The sequence below is a fragment of the Ammospiza nelsoni genome, chromosome 1 (assembly GCF_027579445.1).
Source record: "Ammospiza nelsoni isolate bAmmNel1 chromosome 1, bAmmNel1.pri, whole genome shotgun sequence".
NCBI lineage: Eukaryota > Metazoa > Chordata > Aves > Passeriformes > Passerellidae > Ammospiza > Ammospiza nelsoni.
Window position 1 is genome coordinate 88,607,093 of NC_080633.1, and position 23,220 is coordinate 88,630,312.

At 41.4% G+C, this 23,220-nt stretch overlaps 1 protein-coding gene across 3 annotated transcripts in view; it reads right to left on the bottom strand.

The window, feature by feature from the left end:
- PTPN3 (protein tyrosine phosphatase non-receptor type 3) overlaps window positions 1-17,393 on the bottom strand; it is a 158,404-nt gene extending 141,011 nt beyond the window's left edge. For 2 of the 3 annotated variants that reach the window (XM_059479258.1, XM_059479251.1), the window contains exon 1: window positions 17,318-17,385. In XM_059479258.1, coding sequence (XP_059335241.1) covers window positions 17,318-17,366 — 49 coding nt within the window. In that variant the 5' untranslated portion in view covers window positions 17,367-17,385. Of the gene's footprint in view, window positions 1-17,317 lie in introns of all 3 variants that reach the window. The other variant, XM_059479242.1, reaches the window with a different exon arrangement.
- Window positions 17,394-23,220: the final 5,827 nt, after the last annotated feature.

Consider the following 23,220-nt stretch of genomic DNA (forward strand, 5'->3'; position numbering starts at 1 on the left):
CTGATCATCTCAGCTGAGTTAAATATCTCAGTGTTTTTTGGTGCAGTAGCTAATCCATCTTTGTGCAGCCATGCAAAAGTATCACCAACAACTACCACAGAATTAGACCTCAGCAACAAGCCAACTAAAGCTGTGAGAATGGGTGAAGTGCCTCTGAACTCATGTCCATAGGGCATAAATCCGAGCTGGCAAATCCAACCAGACTTCCATGTGAGTGGGAGGAGGCATGGTTAATTTGATTAGAAAGTGGCTAAGGTGCCCATTCCTGCTACCACTGCTAAAATAATAGTAGGTGAGGGCAAGAAATGAAGATGACACATTTGCAAACAATCTAAAAAGAAGCAGTCCTCAAATTTACCTGTTCCACAACCTTCCAATGCCTTTACAACAAGGGATGTGGGTTTTCTTATGACTGTTTTTCCAACAATAGAAAATTACTTGATGTCAACTTCTGTTTTTGAATGGCATGAACTGAGTTGGGTGGAGTAGGAAGGAGCCAGCCAAGAGGAAATTTGAGGCTTTTTTGTTTTTCCCTGTAAGCAGGTATGCGTTGACTGTACTGCTTCCAAAGGCGTATGCTGCAACTCAGCATTAATAATAGCTCACAAAAATGTGGCTAAACCTGTATAATACACAAGATGTAGTCATAGCACCTGGTAGGACAGCACCCATTATAGTGCAACCTCAAGATGTCTAAGTAGTAAGTCCTCTGCCCTCTGCAAGGCCACCACATTTACAACCTATTTGCTCCCAAATTCCTCTGTCTCAGAATGACCCTGTCTAATAAAGGCAGCAGAAATCAGGTTCATGGGATTTTCCAACGAAATATTTCTACTGGAAAATTCCATTTCTGAGAACTGAAATGGTCCTCCAAAATGCAACTCTAAAAGAACAGAGAAATAAGACTTCCTGAGAAGATACTCAGTGGGCTTTGGTGCCCCCACATCTTGTAATGCCTGTGATTACTTGTGGGTTTTTCAGTCAGATTCCTGCACAGCCTTGCCACGTGGAGTGAAAAATAATCCCCAAGGTTTCTGCTGCAGAAACAAGGGGCTGGTAACCCTTAGGGTTTATCTTCACTGAACCTTAGCTTTAGACTGTGCAATACAGGGCTGGAAAGCCTCAAATCCCTGTTGATTCAGAGGTTTCCAGACTTATCTCACAGCTGGTCCCTCTTCTCATTGGCTCTTAAAAGCCATGTGGCAGCAATGGAAAGTGAACTTTCAAACTCGATTTTATTCCTAAATAAAATATTTTAATTTTTTTCTAAAACTTTTTTTGGCTGGTTGGGGTTTTTTGGTGGAGGGAGTTGGGGTTTTTTTTTGTGGGTTTTTTGTTTGTTCGTTTGTTTTGTTCTGCCACTGTGGAACATTTAGAACTCTTTTTCTTCCATTTGTCCTCACTTGGTATCTCTGGATTCCCAACAAGAAGGAAAAGTATCATTTTCACTAGCTTTAATCAAAGTCCAAAAATATAAAGAAAGAAGGAAAAAACTCCCAAACCTGTAATATGATCCCCTACTTGGGAAAGCTGTGGAGCTTTCCATCCTAACAGTGGAATTGCATCATTGGTTAGAAAGAGCAACTCTCAGAATGGTTTTGCATTGAAATACAGATGAACAGCAGAGTTATGGCCGTTGTCATCATAATCAGAAAACAAAGAGTTGATTCTGTTATTTACATAAGATAAAGATTTTTATTTCCCTGCTTTTCATTTAAGTGGTTTTTTTGAATCTTGGGCAGTGAATAAAGAAACTAGTTGAGAGTTTCAGATGATGTGAAAAGAATGAAAACCCACACTTTTAAAAATTCATTGAAATGCTTTCATTAAACAAACTTAAATTGTGACCTTTTATTCAGATTCCCTAAAATTTTATTTTGAAATATTGTGGAGGACAAAAAAGTTGTCTGTGATACACTTTGGTCTGGTGTCCTAAGAAAATAAGGATTACATTATCATTCTCTCAGTGTGTCTCTGCTTGCCTGTCCTCCTTCTCTCTTCCCACACCCCCAAAAGGTTTTGAATCTAGTTTTGATGAAATGTGTCAGAATGTTCTACAATTCTTACAGTCTCAGAAAAGTAGGCTTGAGAGTGAAGCTGGAAAAGAAACACTATTAATAGACCATTAGGGGTACAAGAACAAATATAAATCTTATTAAACATGGGAGAATTTGCACCAGAATTTCTCATTATAGTCCCACCACTTACAAATCAGCTCATTAACAGTGTTGGGGAATTCAGGTTCTCAGTGTGATGGTCTTCTGGCTGAACGCATAAGGAGAACCCAAAAGTTTTAAAGAAACAGCAAAATAGAGACAAGGATAATGCTCTGAAGAAACACTGGGGAAGACAAATATTCAGGAATTGCCTTCAACTAGGAATGGTCTAAAAGGATGTTTCTTCCCACATTTGGTCACAGAGAAAAAAAAGAAAAGAAGGGTCCAAACTATTGAACTATTTGTCCAAACTATTGAACTATTGTTATTTAATCTAGAAATCTATTGAGGCTGAATGATCTGTGAGAGTTATGAAGGAGTTTGAATTGCAAAAAGGCAGGCCCTGAAAGAGAAGAAAAAGCCTCCCCATCACACAAAACATTGCTCCCTGACAGTGATGGAGATCTAGGCTGAAAAGAACAAACAGGTGCCTTCAAGGAAGTCTTCAGAGATTGAACACTGAACCCATTTAATAGTTTTTTACAATGTATTATGACTGTGAATAGAAGAATCCGTCATGTTTTGAAAAAACTCTTCACAGGTTATTAGTTAATCACTTATATACCTTCCATAGGAGCAGCCTTAAACTTCCAAGTGCAGCTGGGCAGGGGAGGTGTGGCAATACTGGGATCCCACTAGGAGTGGTGGCACTAGGGGCTCATACAGCCCAAGGCAGAGGAAGAATGAAGATCACACTTAAGAAGGGTTCAGGGTAGGGTTTGAAAAAAACCAGGTTACACTGCACACCTGAGGGAAACGTGGTGTAAAGTCCAAAGCCATTTAAAAAGAAAAAAACCCCAAAATTGGAAAAATAGCCTTTGAATGATTGACAGAGGAAACAAGATTGTTTTTGGAGCAGCTCCTGGTGAGTTCCCATCTCACAGTTTTCTCTTCAAAACAAAACTCTCCACTCCAAGTAGTTCATAGCCAGGTTTGCTGCCTGGGTGCACAAGTCAGAGGGATTGGGGGCACTACAGAGCCAGGTGACAGCGAGATTGCCTGAGCAAGGCAACAAAACCAGCCAGGCTCTATCGAGTGCTCTGTAGCAACTGCCCCATGACAGTAATCCCTCATAGTAAGCAAAAGCAGGATTAACTGGTCTGCAATTACCAGAAGGGTTAATTCCCTCCTTTTAACATAAACATAGATCTAAAATGAGATTATATTACATCAGAAACAAGGCAAAGTTTGAGGATATTTGTTGAAAATTGGCCTAATGACTCTTTTGTCATTGTAATTCACACCTTTCACCTTGCTAATATCCAGCAATTGCAAATTGGCATACTACCAGAAAATGAAAGTAGTACCTTTCACTTGTCTAGTTTGCTTTATCTGCTCTTTCCCCTTCTTTCTTAGGTACTTTTCAGACACGATGGACTTCCTTCTAAAAGCTGCTAGTCATTTCCAATTTGTGACCACTGTACAGCCAGCTGCCTTTTTGTTTTTATAACAAGAACCTTTTTTTCTTTTTTTTTTTTGCTAAGCTAATGATATCAAAGTACCTCTGCAGCCCTGTGCATTTTACAGTCCCTGGCTGACAGCAGATTACACCAAAAGAAATCAAAATTCCTTAGCATGTTTTACACCCACCCAGGACTCATGGCTCCAAGGAATTTTGTTGAAGGCAAGGAAGAAACTCAAGAGGACAATTTCTGGATGTACTAGGCATTATCTAAGCTTTTTTAAAGCTGGCACAGAGTAGGTGCTTTGTAGAGACTCAGAAGGGAGCCCAAGCCATGAACTGGTCTGCCCACATGTGGAACACCATACAAGGGGCCTCCAGCCATGAGCACCTGCACTGTGGGGTGGGGAGAGCACATGGTGGGCACTAGGCATGGCACTGCAGGGATGAAACCCCAGAGAGGTGAGGAAGAAAGGCAGCTCAGGCTGTTTTGAGGGTGGTATTGCTGAGCTGGGCTGGGCCCCAGCTGTCTGCCTCGCCTGGACCCCTCCCACAGCAGACAACTGAGAGCTCTGTGGAAGCTGTTATCATCTGCCACCATGAATTACTCCTCCCTTTAGTCCTCCAGCAGCTGTCTTGTGGCTCAGATTCAGGAAAATCGCTACACCCATCTTGGACACAGTAGACAGATCTTCCAGTGGCACTAGAAGCAAGGAAGGAATTTGCCATGCCCTTATAAAGACAAATTTTCCATGTACCCAGAATGACATGGACTGCAGGGTTAGGAATTGCCCTGTTTCAGTTAGCACAGGCAGGCTGTGCTGCCACTGTGCCCTGAGGGTAATGGTGACATCTCCTAAACTGATATATCTTTACATTCGATAGTTTGTTATTTATTAAGTATTCCTTTCCAGAAGAATCATCAGTACTAACCAGACCAGAGGGGAGAGGAGTCCCCTTTGCCAGGAATCTTCTCCTCTCAAGATTCCAGTTTAATGAATCAGATTTCTGTTTAACTCATTTTTTCTGGCACAAAATACAGCAGATTCATTCCAGCAGACAAGTAACAGCAGAAAAGGATGCAAGCATTTTCAGGGGGCAATAAGCTAGCATATGAAGGGAAGAAGTTAGTATAACAGTCCAATTCGATAGCTGTCTTTTCTTCAAGCACACAGAACTTGCCAAGTAGATGCTCTCTGCTGTCAGCTTTTAGCTTTTTTTTCTCTCCCTTATCACTCTGGTAGGAAGCAACACTCATGTTTTGTAAACACCTGCTCCCCAGTTTAGGAAAGAACTGTGGCTATAGGGGCAGCAGGAAGAATTTGCAAGAGCTTTGTTACAGTGATGACAAGCTCTCAGTGGATATAGGGGCATGCTTGATTCACACAACATCTGACAGACCTGTTTTCCAAGGTTTGGTGTAAATCTTAAAAAAATATGTGGTATGAAAATACCAGATTTTGAGGCTGAGGTTAAAACACAGCCTTGCCTTTCCACTGAGAGCCTGAGGTGCATGCTGTTGGCTTACTCATCACAGTAACCAGTCTGGCGCATCTTTCCAGGTTTTCAATATTAGATTATCTGAGGATATAAAATCAAATTGGGAGACTGAGTCAGCTGATAGATTATTGCCTACTATAGAAAAAGCACAGGAATGTCATGATATTTGCCTACAAACAACCACATGTACCTATGAGGTTGTAAAGATGATAAGCATGAACTTGATTACTGCTAATATGCTCTGCTTCATGTCACAGATATTTCTTTTATATAATTTTTGTTAATATCCTAGAGTTGATAAAATGCTTCAGAAAAATTAAACTGATGAATACTGTTTCACTGGCCTCATTAAAAATACAAACAATAATGCCACAATAGCAATAAAAGTAATTGTTAAAAAAAGCAAACAGTTCCAGCTTAATGGTATCAAATACAATTAAGAAAATGGCATATTAACTCCAATATTAATAGGAGTCTAGTTTATATGGCTAAAATTCTTTTTTACTGTTATGGATGCCACACCTGAAAATTAATATTTCACTTTACACACATATGTTACATATTATCAGCTAGAAATGGGATAGATTGCAGTCTGGCAGTCGCTGCTGCTATAACTTTACATGGCAGAAAAAAAACCCCAACAGCAGAAAGGCAGAAATGGTGGTGGTATTCAATCAGTTGTCCCTCTGGAAGCTGGAAACAGTTGTCCATTCTGCCACTGGGAGCCTGTACATTCTCCCACTCTTTTCCTGACATGCCTGCAGTATAGCAACTTGACGGCTCCCCACAGGTTTTCCCTCAGGTCTGGTCTGACCAAGGGAACAGATGTGGCGGCCTCACTTTGCACTCTGCAAGGAGCTTTCTTCTGCATGCTGTCCTGTGGGGCAGGGAGCTCAAGCTACAGGAGGTCATTCAAGAAGACACATCAGGAGACACCTGCTCACCTTTCTCCTGATGTGGCCAGAGTACTTTAGCTATAAATACCATATTACCAGTGGGGCTCTTCAGGGAGAGCTGGAGGGAATCACAGCAGCAAGGTGGCCTGAGTAAAACTGCAGGGCTGATGCGAGGTGTTACCTGAGTTTCTCCAGGTAACAAAGACCCTGTTTCCACAGAGATTTGGATTGAGCCCTCACAGCCTTCATCTGAGTCCACAGGCAGTGAGAAGACCTGCACTTCCCCATCAGGAGCATTTTGAGCATTTTGGAGGTAAAAGCCATCTGTGGAAGACTGACTCTGACTGGAAACCAAGTGCTCATTAAAGCCAATGGGTCCCTCCCACAGGAGGTGGCCCTTCAGGAACAGGCTGCTCTACTGTGGGTCCCCCATGGGTCACAAGTCCTGACAGCAACCCTGCTCCCATGTAGACTCCTCTCTCCACAGGTCCTGTCAAGATCCTGCTCCAGCCGGGGCTCCCCATGGGGTCCTTCAGGTACCTCCACCTGCTCTGGTGTGGGCCCCTCCATCGCTCCAGGTTGATTTCTGCTCCACTGTGCTCCTCCATGAGCTGCAGAAGCACAGCTGCCTCATCATGGTCTGCACCACAGCTTGCAGGGGAACCACAGCTCCAGTGCCTGGAGCACCTCCTGCCCCTCCATATCCACTGACCTTGGGTCTGCAGGGCTGTTCAGCTCACATATTCCCACTCCTCTCCCGGACTACAGTTGCTTTTGTACAGTAAGTTTTCCCCCTTCTTAAATATGCCATCCCAGAAGTCCTGCCATTGCTGCTGCCAGGCTCAGCCTTGGCCAGCAGTGGGTCCATTTTGGAGCCCCCCAGCACTGGCTCCATCAAACATGGGGACATTTTCTATCAACTTCTCACAGAATCCATGCCTGTAGCCTCCTCTCAGGCTACCAAGACGTCACGCTGCAAACCCTATACAACATTCCACCCTTCTGGCCTCCCTGAGGAGAGGCTGGTTATCAGTCCTCATCCAAGGTCTTCTCCTCTCATGGCCAGAGGGCAGAGCCCTCAGTGATCACCAGCGAGGGGAAGCTGATATTGAAAGAATTACTGCACAGAAAGAAAACAACTAAAGTGGAAGCAGCGAGGAAAAACAACTAACTGTGATACTGTTATGTGGAAAGAAGACAACTTACCTGAGCCCTCCTACAACATACAAAGCCACAGGCCAAATCCAAAATGGCAGAGCAGATCCATGATTTCCATAGGCTTTTCTGTCACAGAAGCCATGACTACTAGCTGTTGGAAAAGACTTAATGGCCAATAGCTTCCTGCCATCTCAGATAGTTACAAACCAAGAGGGATGCAGGTGCTGCCAGCCTGTCCTGTGTCATGGCCATGGTGGCTGTCAAATGGCATGCCTGGGGAATGCCACATTTCCAGAGAAGCAACGGTCCCTCACTGCTCCTGAGGGTGATCTCCATGGATAGAACACCTTCCTACAGCAATATACTTTTTTCTTCCCCCTGGATAATTTCTCTCCAGTGAAGCCTAGCAAAATTTCCCAGTATTGCTTTCTCTGAGCATGAGCTGCTTGTAGGATGGTTGACTAGCCCCTACCTGCAGGGAAGGCAGGGAGGAAAAGGCATGCTCTCTTTAATTTAATAATGAAAATAAAATTTAACAAAAATGAAAATATTCTTCATGAAATGTGGTTCTTTCTTTGTTTTCAATAAAGAAGAAAATGCAAGAAAGAATAGTGACCCAAATAGTTCTGATAAACATCAAAACTTCCACTTGAAGAAAAAGAGTTGCTGGAAAACATTTATGAGGCCAGAGAGAATTCTGTATTTATTAACAAGAAAAGTTCAAAAGATTAATCATACAGAGTCTTTGATATTTTATCATGCAAAAGAATAATCTTGATAAGAAATATGTTTTGGCAAGAGCACCCTCACTGTTGAACACATGATGGTTACTCTGGAAGAGGGAACAAGATCTAACTTGTTGAAATGGCACTGTAAATGCAGAAGAAAAGCAGGTTTTGCTGAACACTGGTTCTAGACACTTATGTTGGTTTTTGTCCAATGTCTTGGACTACCTCTCACACAGCACCGGTGGGAGAATGAAAATAGAAAAGCCATCTCCTTCATGCCATTTATTTTTCCTCTTTCTCATTCCTGCTGGTTTTATCATTGGTAAAGGATTCTCTAGGAGGCTCATAAGGCCATTTGTCTCTGAATCACAGAGAACAACAGGCAGCTCAGTGAAAAGCCACACTGGGGGAAAAGAAATCCAAACCACAAGCCATCAAGGTGAGTTAGTATTTCCGCCCCTGGTTTTGCAAGGGATTAACTATTAATAAAGATTTAACTAATCCCTGCTTTGCCTGTACAGCTGAAATATTAATAATGGCCATATATCTTGTAGATCTGTTGTATTTCCTCCATGGCAAGTCTGCAACAGTGAATATAGCTCCAGGCTGTTTCTATATTACTGAAACTCACATCATTGTGCTTTTCTGACCCTTTCCCCCCATCATCATTAAAAATAAAAAGGAAAAAGTGTTTTCTTCCACTCAGACTCTGCTGTCACTCTCCATTCCCACCATATGCTATTTTCCTTCTCATTATCTCAGGCACAACAGTAAAAGTACAGAATGAAGCACAGACAAAAAGCCTGGAGCTACCTTAGAATGCCTGATGTCACAAGAATTACCTAACTAGCAGCTTCCCTTTGCAATCAGACTTGATGTGATACCACGGCTGGAAGCCTGTAAAGTGCTTTTAGTTCTGACTTTACTTCTGCCCCTCTCTTGTTTACATATTTTTTGGCATCTCTAGAAGTTTATTTTCTTTACTTTGATTTCACAAATATTCTTATTCGTGATTTAGGTTGCATGAATGTCTGAGGTTTCTAGAGCAGACTAAATCTCGGTCTTCAGGACAACCCACAACTTCTAGCTCTATACTAAAAGCCTTTTGCCGCAACCTGTAAAACATGCACCACTATGGAAAATGTTTATTGATAGCCTTTTTTCCTCTCCTGGTTAGGAGGTACCTCAAACTTCAGGACAACTTAATTTCTAGCCTCATAAATTCCCCTAGTGCTATGAGCTGTACCCCAGGTTCATCCCTGTGTCTCCTCAGGGTGGGAGGAAGGACAGGGAAGGTGGGCATCCATTGCCGTCCTAAAAACACCAAAGGAGGTGCAGGGACTCCAGTCACAGAGGTCTTGGAAATGGGCCAGCTACTGTGTGTGGAAGCCAAGGGAAATGCAGATGGCAGTCTCAGTATTTTGAGCTGTTGTGATCTCATATTATGACACCAAATTAAAAAAAAAAAAAAAAAGAAAATTAACTACATCAGATTTGACCTTTTCCAATTCCAGACAAAACATTATCAAGGACACTTTTGGCTTTCATCTCTCTTCAATTAATATTTATCTCCCTAGCAAATATTTTATGAATCCCATTGGTTTCTGTGCAGCAAAAACAAATGTTGAAAGAAACCAATCTGAAGGAAATGGTTTGGCTTTTGGAGTGTTGGGCATTTTTGTTATTTTTTTTCCCTTTTTCCTTTTTTAAAATTTGTTTTTTGATCTCTACTTTATTCTTTTGTCCTGAAATTACAAAATTGGTTCCAAACTTTGAACACAATTGTTTATGACAATAAATCAGTTGACTTCACTGTTTCAGTGCCATCCAAAATGACTTTTTAATCTGGAGAAAAATAATTGTTCTGAGTAGAAAGGGAGCAATGGACATTTCCCAGGCTTTTTTGACCTTCTGAGCAAGAATTGGAACTTGCCTGGTGGTTTAGATGCTAATCTATCTACCCAGTGTGTGGGTGTGCTCTGAGTCACAGCCAACATGTGCAGTCACTTCTAAAACAGGGCTTCCTAAATATTTTTGTAAGGGTAGCTTTTGTTTAACTTTCATTTGGCAGAGTCCCACATTGGGAACAGTCAAAAGCTCAGGAAGGACCATATGTTGCATGTAGAGCTGCTAAGGACAAATTTGAAAGTTTTCAAATCTTTTTCTCTCAAATTGAAGAAAAGACTCACCCTTCTCCCTAACATGATTCAGATATTGCTTTTTTCTCACCCACTTGCCAGAAAACCACATCTGTCAGACTTCAAGTGTGCAACAACTGTCTGTCCACAGTGAAGATAAATGTCTTTTTGTCTGGGTTTTTGTTATTGTTGTTGGGGGGGGGTTCATTTGTTTTCATGTTTGGTGGTTTTTTTACTGTTTTGTTTCATTTTGGGGTTTTGTGTGTGTGTGTGTGTGCTTGTTGCATTTATTTTTTTAACCCATGTCCAGCTCCCAAAGCTCAAGGGGCATTCTGCTGAGGATGTTCGAGGCTACTGTAACCCTGTAAGTCTGAGCAAAGAGGACACAGTGGCCATACAGGCAGCGGGTACTGCAGACATTTCTGCAAGAAGTGGTTTTTGGATATTTTTCTCCCTGTTACATAACTGGGAATGGGGGTAATGAACATGTTTCAGTCAAAGCATCAGAGGTGTTACAAATTGCTTTCTCTCTAGGAGGCCCTGTTATTAACCCAGTTACTCCTAGTAATAATACCTGCTGCTCTGCATATAAACCTGGAAAATGCACTGGGGCCAGATTCAATAAAGGGCTTTGGTGACTCAGAATAAGTTGGTGTAATACCCCATATTTAAGATCTCAGGCCTTTGAGCAGAGTATGAATCCTGAGCAATAGATCTATAAAGTGCACAAAGAGTGTTAGGAGCTAGCAATAACAACCCCAAGGAGCTTAGCATGTACCTGCACAGACCTAGCCAATAAAGCTGGCTGGGTGGAGAGAGAAACCTTAAAACCTACCTGTCAGACCTGCAAGGAGATACTAGCATCTGGTTGGGATCTGCAAACTGGATCCCTTCCAAAATATAACTTTTGGGGCTTTTCTGCCCCCTTTATTTATTTTCCTTTTCTTTTTCTTCTTCCCTTCAGAGAACTGTATAGGCCTTAAGCTTTTTCATGTTCCCTCTTTGCCACAGTTTCCACACAACCACAGCAGACCCTTCTGCTCAAGCAGTGACCTGGGAATTGGATATCCTGAGTTTGGCTCCTCGCTTTGGCTGCACAGTGCGTGTGGAAAGGGGACTGCAGTTCCTGCCCACCCTCCTTCCCTCCAAGCTTATGCCTTTAGCAGCTCTAAAGTAGGTCAGGCTGAGTGGGCTGGAGGGATGTGCTCCTCATCCTCCATCTGCAACTGTGCAGGAAACATTTCAAAAAACACTACTCCATTAAGAGAAGGAGCATATTAGGCAATTGAGTCAGGTTTCCTCATGCTCAGGACACTCACCTGGCATGAGGGCATCCAGCCTTCTGGCCCTTGTCTCTGCTTGGTTTTCTGTGTTTTATCCACTGGTGGTTGAATGTGAATGACAAGGAAAAAGTCCCAGCAGGGAAACTAAAACTCAGGCCTGTCCAGCTCCGCTTGAAATGAATAACCAGAACCAGGCTGGTGGCATGGTAGAAGTGGGCCTGCCTGTTGCCAGAATAGCCTCTCTGCTGCTGGCATGGCTGTGTCTCAAGAGGCTGAAAAGATCTCAACATTCTCTATTCACATAAGGAACAAAAATCTCCAAGGCCTCTGAAGTAAATACTCAGTCTACAAAGAAGTGCTTGGGCAAGAACAGGAATTCTGAACTTTGGCAGCAAAAAGCAAGAGTCACTGTTCATAATAAGGTGAGAAATATGTCCCTGAAAGCTGAGTATGGTTAGAACACATTTGTGGGACCAATTGTCCCTACAATAGGCTTAGTTAGAGGTATGTACAAAGTGACACTTGAATTACCCATTCAACCCCACTAAGACTGGGACATCTCAGGATATAAACAGACATACAGCTTCAAGATCTTGGAAAACTGAAGAGCAAAAAAGCTTTTAATCACCAGCAGCTTTGTTGGGATTTTAGTCTTAAATGTCTCAGCTAGGTCAAATCCCAGGTCAGAAAATCTGATGTGGATTTGACACCTTGCTCCTTTTAAATGAGCAGCAAAGGACAGTCTCCTGCAGACTGCAGTGCTCCAAATCCCATCACTCTGGAAGGAAACACTGCAAAATTTTGTTCTCATTTACATCATTACAACTTTGACAGCATAACTGGGCCAAAAATATGATAGCAGGATTGCTTTGTGGGGTTGTTTGTTTTGGTTTCGTATTATTCATAGGCAAAGTTATGCTATGGTATGGTGAGAAATACAAGTAGACACCCCAGTACCCCAGTACCAATAGCTTTGTGTGGCCAGTGCAGTAGAATGTCTACCCCTAGGGAACCCAGTAACGCAAAAGTGATGAAGATACTTACAGATGTGATTGAAGAAAAAAAACCTTAAGAGAGCCAGAAACCTTCCTGGACCCAGGACTAGATGTGTGGGCCATAGATGTGTGTATGATGCCTTTGAGATGTGACATGTACCCCAAGTGATACTGCAAATCTATTCTGAGTCCATTTTAAACTTCTGTCAGCTGTTTTCTCCCTGAACATTGTTTCTCTTTCTGGCAGAGTTAGCCTAGGCCAGCTCCCAGTGTCCCCCAGAGCCCATCTCCCTGCACGGGGAGCTGCACGCCTCCAGCTCTGGTGGCGTTCCCACCCGCGTTACCACAGCAGCACAAACAGCCAAACATTCAACACAAGGATCCTGTGTGGGCAAAGTCCTGCATCCTCCGGGCTCCTGAGCAGCCTTTATGCAGCTGCCAGGCCCCTGGAGGAGCCTGCAGAGTTTGGGTGTTTGCTCCATCCACTTTTTCAGCTAAGCCTGGCATTTTTCTGGGACATATAAAATAACCTGTGCAGAATGAGTTTTGATGTTTGTGGTTATACCAACGTTATGCAGAGAAGATTTTTAGTGGCCATTCTATTCAGGAAGAACATAACTTAAGCTGTTTCCCCAAAAATACTTCTCTGTAACCTTTGACAGGCACATTTGTCCATCTTATATGTCTGCCTGGGCTCCACCCTTGCATTGCATAAGCCCTTCTTCCAAAGATAATTCAGCACACAGGAATTCACATGGAAGTATCTTTCAATGTGGCTCTGAGTGGAGAAGCATGTGAATAGCATGTGTGTTGCTTTTGGCTTGTTTTCAGTTTATTTTCACTTCCTTTGGACATATCTGATCTTCAGAAATTAAGGAGTGATACAGACTTCATTTCCTATTAGCTGACTACAGCTATAGATTGGATTGACATAAACTGATGCGTTAATTTGGCAAGATATCAAAAAATCAGCCAGAAAAGCTGACAGGCAGCACAGTTCCCTGGAAAACAGATTTCCTTAAATAAATCTTTTGTTTTGACAGTATGACAGCTCTGTTCAAGAACTCTATCTGTATTAGAACAGTATATTTTGATTTCTCCAAGACATGCAATTTAACTGTACATGGCTTTTTAATTCAAAATGTGCATTTACTGGAACTTACAAAGAGTGTGTTAGATAGATTAGAAATTGATTCCCTGTTAGGTTTTAAAAAGGTAGCTGTTCATCAGGAGATAGCTAGGGCTGTTTTTCTTGTGATCCACCTGAGACCAGTTCTTAGTCTGACATGATTTAATATGTTAATCCACAATTCAAACAAAAGAAAAGTCTTTACAGGCACATTTGAGAAGTGATTAAAAAAAGTGATATTGCTAACAGGGAATCACCCTGCTTTGAGGATGATCATTAATTTAAGAATCTTAGTCTAAAAAAATGCCTTCTAACATGATCAAACAAAACATTTAGATTTGAAAAGGAAAAAAATGAAAAAAAAAAATAGACTGAGAATGAGGAAGTGTCTGGGAAAACTGTTTCAAATAAAGACTTTTTAAATACTCCTCCTAGGCAACCACCATATTTTTGTCTTCTCAAGACAGAGAGAGAGCAGATATTTCCCACATCTTCTCATCAGCACACACATAACACCACAGTGCTGCTCTTAGACAGCAAGAATGAAATATATTAATTGTACAATATTTTTTCAAATCTGAAATCTAAGTAAGCCATCCTGAAAGTGTGTTTGACATTTCAGGGCTGAGAAACAGTGGTCAAAAATCAAGCAAACGAACAAAAAAACCCTGATCTTCTCTACAAGCATAATTTGTGGTTGAAATATCTTTGTTTGCTTCTAAGAGAAAGTTGATTTGCTTTTAGAATAATTGAGAAAACTAAAGCACAAGCACAATTGTGTTGGGGTTTTTTTGTGGGTTTTTTGTTTGCTTGTTGGTGAGTTATTTTTGTTTTGATTTAGGGTTTTGTTGGTTTTGTTTGTTTTTTTGTTTGTTTGGCTGGCTGTTTTTTGGGTTTTTAATGCTTAGACCAGTGAATGCTTAGACCAGTGTATTTTTGTCATATGCTCTTCTAGAGTTAATAAATTAATAAATAAATAAATCTAAATTTGGGCTTTGGGAATGTACAAATATTACCTAAAGAAGCAGCCTAACATAAGATATTCAAAATACTCAAAAGATATGAAACTATTATTGAAAAAGATAATAATGCAAAGCAACAAGTGCAAAAAAACCAGCTTCTGTCATTTTCCTTAGAAATTTACATTTGCAAGCAGCTGTTTAGGAATACTGTGTGACTAGGTCACATAGTTTAGAAATCTGTTCATCCTATTCCAGGAACAACAACATATTTGGTACACTTTTTTCTTTCTAAGAGGAGTAAAATCCATTGTAATGGCTAATTTACTATTTTTTCCTTTGAAAGCTGCCTCTGCCTAGGGAATTTCTAATGACTTCAACAGAGTTTGCTCCAAATACCTCACGAAATAAGGCTACAGACCACAGAAAATCCTAGCTCATATTCCCTTCAAGGGAAGACAAAATATTCACCTGTGGACTGATTAACATGACACTACAGCACTAGACCCTCACACTTCTATGGAAAACATGCCATGTGACTAACTACATTGATTTTTCGATGTTCTAACCATTCTGGTTTGTCTTAGAGGTCAAAACCCCAAAGATCTTAGTTTTCCCTTGCAAGTCTTTTAGGGAGACAAATGGCATTAAGCAGAAGACGCATGGAAATGCATCATTACAGACAGCCAGACCTTTCGTTCAGGTATAAAGTTTTCAGTTTCTTGTTGACTTCACATAGCAACAGGTAGAAAACCAACAGCTCCCAACAAGTAGGTCCAGACTTCCAAAGACATACCATGCTGAGCAGAAAGAATTTCCTAAAAGACTCAGTTTTTTATTTATAAGCTTAAATCTCCAGCAGTTGGACCTCTTGGATCAATCCAAGACATCACTTAGCTTTGAGCTGAAAAGCATCACCCACTGAGACATAATTTGACCCTTTACAGCTGGAATGGACCCATTCAGTGCTCCGTTTGTCTTTTCAACGTGTCAGACACACACCCTACCTGGTGTGGGCAAGAGCTCAATGCTGTAAATGCAGCGAGGCTGGTCCCGCACATAGTCCTTTCCTAAGCCCATGGGGTAACCCTGTTGGCTTCAGGGGGGTCACTGCTGATTCACGGCACCACAAGGTGTAATTAGTGAACCCAGCTCATCCATCCTGAGGTATTACATGGTTTCCTTCCTCCTGTGGATTTAGTTCCTTTGGGCTTGATTTGATTTCTCTATGCAATTTTTTCAGCCCCTACAGCGCTGTGTGTCAGATTTCTGTGAATTTGACAGCCGAACTGAGACTGAGAAATCTCTCTCACACACATGCAAATACAATGACACACAGTAAGAAGTTAAATTTCGTACACAAAACTGAGCAATTTGAGAGGTTCAGTGACTTTTTAAGTTTTCCATAAAAGGCAATTGCACGACTTTAACCCACTATGACTCCCATTTTCTATTTAACATTAAAATGAACAACAGGAAAAAAAAAAAACAGTCCGTGAAACAAAAACAATAATTTATATTGCTGAGGTTGCAGCAAAGCTAAAAATAAAGTATTGTCATCCTGCTTTTTAAAAAACCTTTTAATAGGACACTAGGCAGCAGAAAGGAAAGTGTGGTTTGGTTGGGGGTTTTTAATAGCACAGATGTTTTAACTCCAGGTTTCATTTAAACTCTGTCACAGTCAGTTGGTTATGAGCTTCTAAGTCAGCTCAACAGGACACTGTGGTAAGGATGATTTTTATCTCTCTTGCCGTTTGCATACACACAGCAGGAAGTAGAAAACAAGACAAAAGTGAAAACATCTCTCCACAGGTAAACTGCATTTTGCTGACATCCCTGTTCTATTCTGCTCCCAAAAATGAACACAAAGCCCTGTGCAAGGTCATAGTTTTACAAACAGAACAAAGACAATCCTTTAATCTGGAGTAAATTTTAAATAACCTCACCATGAAGCAAGCTAGGCCATTCAAAAAGCAACATTTCTTTAGTTGAAAGGGAGAAGGTTTTTTTGTTTTTTTTCTCTTGCACAGGATTCTGTTCTGGCAGTGCACTGAAGCGGCTTCAGGGCATACCAGTTCCATTTCTATATTTGCTTAATATTTTGTTCAGACATGTCCAGTCCACACTTAGTTACCTGACTTTGTTGCAGTCAGCTACATTTCTACCTTTCTGTCATACTCATCTTTAGCATGCTGGAAATCTGACTTGGTTATTTCACTAGTCTTTTAAAACATTCTCAGGCATTTTGAAAGCCAATATGTAGAGATTTTATTTGGTTTATTGTCTGTATTATATTTTCTGCTAATAAAAATAAAATTTCTTGTTCACAAAGAGGTTCTGTGACAGTGTGCTTTCAGGAAGGAGGGATGGGTTTGGGTATATTCCCACTGTACCCTAATTTCAGCTGATATTGGGATAAAATATCAGAAATTGTGCTGATGTGTCAGGAAAAACAGGCATTGCATTGTTAAAAAAGTTGATTTTTTTTTTTTTAAAACTGTTGATTTTAATCACACCGTGTCTTTCTTGAAAATGCTTTCTTTGCACTCCAGTCTGCTTCTCAAGTAACTAAATCAAAGCTCATTGTTCATGTTCTCTACCACACAAGCAGCTCCACACCACAGCACTTTGCAAATACAAACAGAAAGTCAAAGATTAAAGCAAGTTTCTTCAAGAAGCTTTTATATCAGAGTTGTGCATACAAGCATCCTTTCTTTTGCTTGCAAGCACGCTAATCGCATTTCAATTGCATGCCTACAATATAAAGAAGTTAATAGCTTCCTTATTTCCTTCTTTCAGCATTTCCCCTCTACTCCCTCAGTCTTTTCAATTATACAACCTAGATAATTTCTTTCATTTCCTTCCTCCAGCCCCCTTTTCATTTCTTATACAAAATCATATTTGGTCACTTACACTTTTCTTGAGGATAAGCACACGATAGCAGCATCTCTTGCTCCACCATGGCGCTGTCTGTTGCAGAGGTCAGTGGTCTCTTGAATAGCGCTTTAAGAAAATATTTGGGAAAGCTGAGCTCACTCATGCAGGCTTCTGATCTTCTCCAGCGCTCTTGGCTTCTCTGTGTGCTGTCACATGTTAGCCTCCCTCCCGAGAAACCTGTGAAACGGGTCTGGCAACACACAACTGGTGTGTCAGAGGAGTTTTAATTGATTCATTGCAACAGGTACCCACACTCATTAAAAAAAGCTGTTGAAAGGAGTAGTCTCTTAGCGCCTCGTTTGAAATTACAGAACCTGCCCAGTGTCACAGCTGGTGCACTTTAAAGGGAAACTACTTGCTGGGTTTGCGAATGCTCAGGAAATAATTTCAAATCAATCTTAATGTGCCAAATAAACCACAAATAGCGGGAGAGTTGGGAGCCTTCTGCACTGTGGGAATGCAGGAATCCTTCTGTTCTGCAATCAGGTGGGGAGGCTGCCCCTGCGTCTCTCCAAGGCACGATGTCCTGAGGGACAAAGCAGCTCCACATTGCTGTACAGAGTCTCCATGCTCAGCCACTCTGATCGCTGCTGAAGGGGAACAATTGTGTGGGCCTGGTTTCTGAGCAATGCCTCTTCAGGACCATGAGGTTATCAGTGCCTCAGTGCTTGCAGGGAGGATTCCTCCATGCAGCAGCCATGGAGGTGGCTCTGCCTTTCAGTAGCCCCTGTACCCACCCAAGGTTCGGTGAGGAGCCTCCAGCACTGCTCTGCAAGCCCCTCTCAGATCAGTTACCATTTACCTGCTACCCCTGGGACCAAGAAGAACTGCAGGTGGACTCTGATTCTGATCCCATACCAGCTTCACATCAGGTTGCACTTTGCAGTACTCCCATAGCAGTTCCCTACTGCTTTTACAAGCTGGTGATACCATCTCCAAGTGAGGCTGTGGTTAGCAAGGAAGCAAAAAGCAGGAGACATGGGATTTATGCCTGACTCTGCCTCTAATTTGTCCTTCACCTTGGGCAAATCGTTTTACCTCTTGGTGTTTCTGTTTCCCCATCTCTTCCATGTGCATAATTACAGTTCACTTTCTTTGGGAAATGTTTTGAAATCTCTTTACAAAATGCAGCATGAAAAAGGGAGCTATCATTATAGGACACTTGTAAAACATTGGGATGTGGCAGACAATAAACTCCAAGCATATGAGATTTTAAGCATATAAAGTGTTTTATTTAAGAAGAACTTGACCTTATTGTAATAATGATTTTTAAAAAGAGGCACTCCTACAGAATTTGGCAAAAGCTCAGAGTCTATTTTCACAGTGGAATGATGAGAGAAAAATCTAAATCAATTCTCACTTCTAGGATCACTACGCCCTCCTGGAAATAACAATTCCACCAGAGGCTCCTCGCTGGAAAATGATAAAATGTGGCAATTTCCTGCTTTTCTTTCACCTAGGTTAATAAAATCTTTCATTTTATAGCCTGTGACTAGTTACATTATACTCAATAGGTCTAAATCCTCACCCTCATTTTCTTTCTATCTCTTTGAAAACTGAAACTCAACAATGCTTACAAAGATTGGTTTTGGTTTATTTTATTCATGTGCAGGTAAGATTGAACAGATTGATGCAAAGTTGTGTTTTCCAGAGGTCAAATTCACTCATATGGGAGCCTTATACTTCTTTTAGTACTTCAGTGAACAAACTGAAAGGGGTGCCCAGAGAAGCTGTGGCTGCTCTGTCACTGGAAGTGTCCAAGGTCAGACTGGTCTGTACTATAAGGAACCTGGTCTAGTGAAAAATTTTCCTGTCCATGACAGAGGGCTTGGGTTAGATGATCTTTAAAGATCTCTTTCAACCCAAACAATTTTGTGGTTCTGTGCATACTTTCAGTGTTGATCATCGAGGAGCCTTCCTCAATGGGGAGCATTGTAAAAGGCACAGCAGTGAACCTATTTTCCCCTGGACATAAGAGAAAATAATTTTTCACCTGCTCTGCTTGGGAAAACAGCAGTAGCTGGGCTGTGAGAAGAACAAGAGGATCTGCTTTGCCTTTCCTGCCTGTGCTTCTGCTGCCATAATCCATGTATTTTCACCATCAGGCTGAAGGCATCTCAAATGATGGCAACATTCTTGAGATGATACACTAAGGACTCATATAAGCTTGAAAACTAAAACAAATTTGCAAAAGCTTTCAGGACTTATATTGTTGTGTGGTCTGTGAAGAAGCCAAGTTACTGTTTTTTCCCCCTGCTTCCTCTTTCTCAATAGATATTTATTTATCCACTGTCCTGCTTATACTAAAATCCTTAACGTGGGCGATAGCTCAGAGATTAAGCTGGGCAACACTGAACTGAAGATAAGTGGATGTGGAGAAATAGCTTTTTGTGAAATGCCCTTTGATTGCACTTAATACTGACACATTCCAAAGGCTTACCTGAGTCTTGAAACATAATTCTCTACATGACTTAACATGGCCAGCCAGCATTATTATAGACCAAGATAATAATGCATATAATAAATGCATAACCTACTTGCTTCTTACTCCATAATCCACTAACTTCAGAGTCATGTTCTAGGATGTCCTAAGGTTACTGCACTGACAGTTTATAGTATGAGGTGAATAACTTGGAGCTGAAAGCTCAGAAACTCTTGGAAGGGCGTTTGCAGAGGAGTGTGTATTCATTTGCCTTGTCTGAATACATATAGTTGCAGTAGGTGACTCCTCAATAATCACATTCTCAAGTGAAGCACATTACCAAACTCCTATTGAGCATCAGATAAGCGTAGTTTGAATGTCAGTTTTATTTATTTTTATTTACAAAAAATAAATAAAAGCTTTCTGTAGAGAGATAGTATAAAAATTGCACAGGCAATACTAATTTTTTTTCCTCTCTGTATAATTCTTCATGTGAATGAAACATGTAAGGAATTAAAACAGTTCCTCAGTCTTTGGAAATCAAAGGTACAGTCTGACTTGTTTCCAACTTTTTACAGCACAGAAGAGAAAACTATCAATTGAAGCTGTGCTATTTGAGGTCACACTTGTATGAGTGAATGCATTTGATTAAACATCAAATCTGAAAACCTTCCATTAAGTTAAGTGAACCAATATTGTCAAGTTTAGCCAGAACACCAGGAAGAATCAAATTCACATAAAATAGCATTCCGTTGCAATTACGAAATTAGGAGTATGAAGTGATATCAACCATCTATGTCTTTGGATGGACTCCAAACATTCAGATTGATGCATACATTTCTATGTCAGTTCCTGCCAAGTGTTCAGATGACAAACATCCCATAATTGCAGTCCTTGACCTTCCAAAAGGCTCATATCTATAATTATAACCATTGTCTGAAAAAAAATCAAAACAAACAGCAATTGATGCTTGTCCCCACTTCTGTTACTGAAGTGACAAAATAACCAAGTCCTTCTCTTACCTGCTTCCTTGTAATGCTACATTTGCCCTCACCTCAATATCTTGCTGCAACCTACAATCATGTGTCATTAATTTTGTGGAACTGATCAAAGCTTGTTCAGTTGAAGGCTGATTTGGGAATATGCCAAAAGTCTGAGGGTGGAGGCTAACTGGCATCCAATGGATCAGGTTTATGCAACTGTTCCTTTAAACAGCACAGATTTTCCACTACAGGTAATGACTCTGTTATCCAGTGCTCTGTGAACACCAAGTCTTGAACACGTTGGTGCAGAGAGATGGGTTATGGTGTCATCCAAACCATCTGGGTAATCTTTGCCTTTCTGTTCTAACTGAAGAACCTTAAAATGCTAAATTTACACAGCAGGAGAGTGTGTCTTTGAAAAAAGATTTCTGGTATTGCTGCACAGGTCTTGTTTTATTGCTGGACTGGGGCAAGCAGAGGAAAGGGAGCCAGAGCTTTCTTTGGAAGATGTGAAGCTCACTTGGTGAGAAGCTGCACTGAAACTGCTGCCTTGCCCTGGAAGCAGTAAGCTGAGAGGTTATGAAACACAGAGATGCCAACCATGGCACTAGGGGACCACACATCCACATCACCTGTGTGCAGGTGAGAGGCTCAGCACACACTGGGACCAGGGCTGCTGTGTGTAAAAGGCTTTAGGAAGTGCAATCTTGCTCCAGCTATCTTTAAAGGAGAGGCTGTATCCCGAATTCCAGACACCTGTGCTGTAGATCCGTGTGTGTGAGGTGGTCAGCCCAGGCTGTCCCCACAGCCATGGAGAGAACCAGGCATGCTGAGGGTATAAATTGTGTGAGCTGTTCCAGACATGTCCTTCAGGAGGAGCTGAGCCATGCCCTCCTTCCCTTTGAGCGCTGATTCTCTCTCCGTTGTCTGTCAAGGGCATTCCCCCATGACCAGCTCTGAGGTGAGCTTCTGCATGTACTGAGATGAATTCTGCTTTCCAGATGCTGCACAAAACCAAATAGGTTCCATTTGTTTCTCTAATCTACTTTTCTATCTATTTTCTCAGACAAGGGGATGAATAGCTTTCCCTAAGCTGCATCCTGCAGACTCCAGGAGGACCCTGGGATCATAAAAGCCAAAAGAGGAACCACAAAGCAATACATAGCCTTAGCAGTGCTGAACATGTCACTGCTGAGCAGTAAAACTAGGGGACCAGCATAGGTCACCTGAAATTTATCTTAAAACCAGATTTTCTGAACATGATATTAAATTATTGAATTTTTTTTTTAGGTTATTTTGGTTGTTCATGTGTTTGTTTTTTAAATTTAAATTAAACAGCAGCTCAATGTTGATGTCTCCAGATCACAAACCAAATGTCATCACGTACTTTTAGACAAAATCTAGCTCAAGCATACACTGGCAGGGTAACTTCTGTGTGATGTTTATCTGCTGTCAGATACAATGCAGATTTCTGAAGAGCAAATAGTGGTAAGATAACTTGATACACTGGCTACTTCATCTGGAGTCATTTCAATGAAAGCAGATTTAAATACCACCCCATTCAACACTACTATCAAAGCTTTTCCTTATAAACTTCCAGTTCCTGAAGGTAAATGAGCAAATCCCAGCAGGTTGAAAAGACCATGGGAATGAAGTCAGCCCGCTAAGTTGCTGCAGAAACCTGAAGGGCTCCAGGGACCAAAGGCTGGGAGGAAGTGATGTGCTTTCCCACTCTCTGGGAGGGTGATGTCATGTGTTGGGATCCAGTGCCACTTTTTTTTTCTCTAGCTTCAGCTCAAGGGATCAACAAACACACCTGAAGGCAGCAGGGATGCGTTCAAACAAAGGACATGTGAACAGATTCAAACCTCAAACTTAAAACAGGCAAACAAAAAGACTGCATAAGGGAAAAAGGAGGCAGTTGTAGTAATTGCAAGGGCAAAACCTTGCAGAATAATGAACCCAGCAATAAACTGCTGCCAGCACACACAGATTTCTAGTTAAGTCTGTAGGCTGTTCCACTGCCAAATCCTGCCTGTTGAGGGGGGCACAATCAGGTAGAACATTTTTTTTAAGGATTAAGTTCTTTTTCCAACTTGTCTTCTCTCCATATTTGGTTATGTTGTGGTGTGAGTGTTTGGCTGACTGGCTGCTGAGCCAAGAGGGCTGATGCCAGAATTTGCTCTTGCTGTATGCTCCCACTTGCAGCAGTTCCCCTCACAGCCCCTCTGGCTTCATTACTTGCAGCCTCGAATTACTCAGGTCTGTGGCTCTTTGTTTTGCCAGTAGTGAGTCATGCTACTCCAGCATGGATGAAATAATGTCAGATGGAAAATGTGAAAGCTCCATCTTACAGTCAAAATTTCATATTCTGGAGGTAAATGTTGTTCTTGATGAAAAAAGTAGGGAGAGGTAGATATTCATGTATCAGCTCTGGAATTCTTTATCATGACAAATAAGGGCAATATACAATA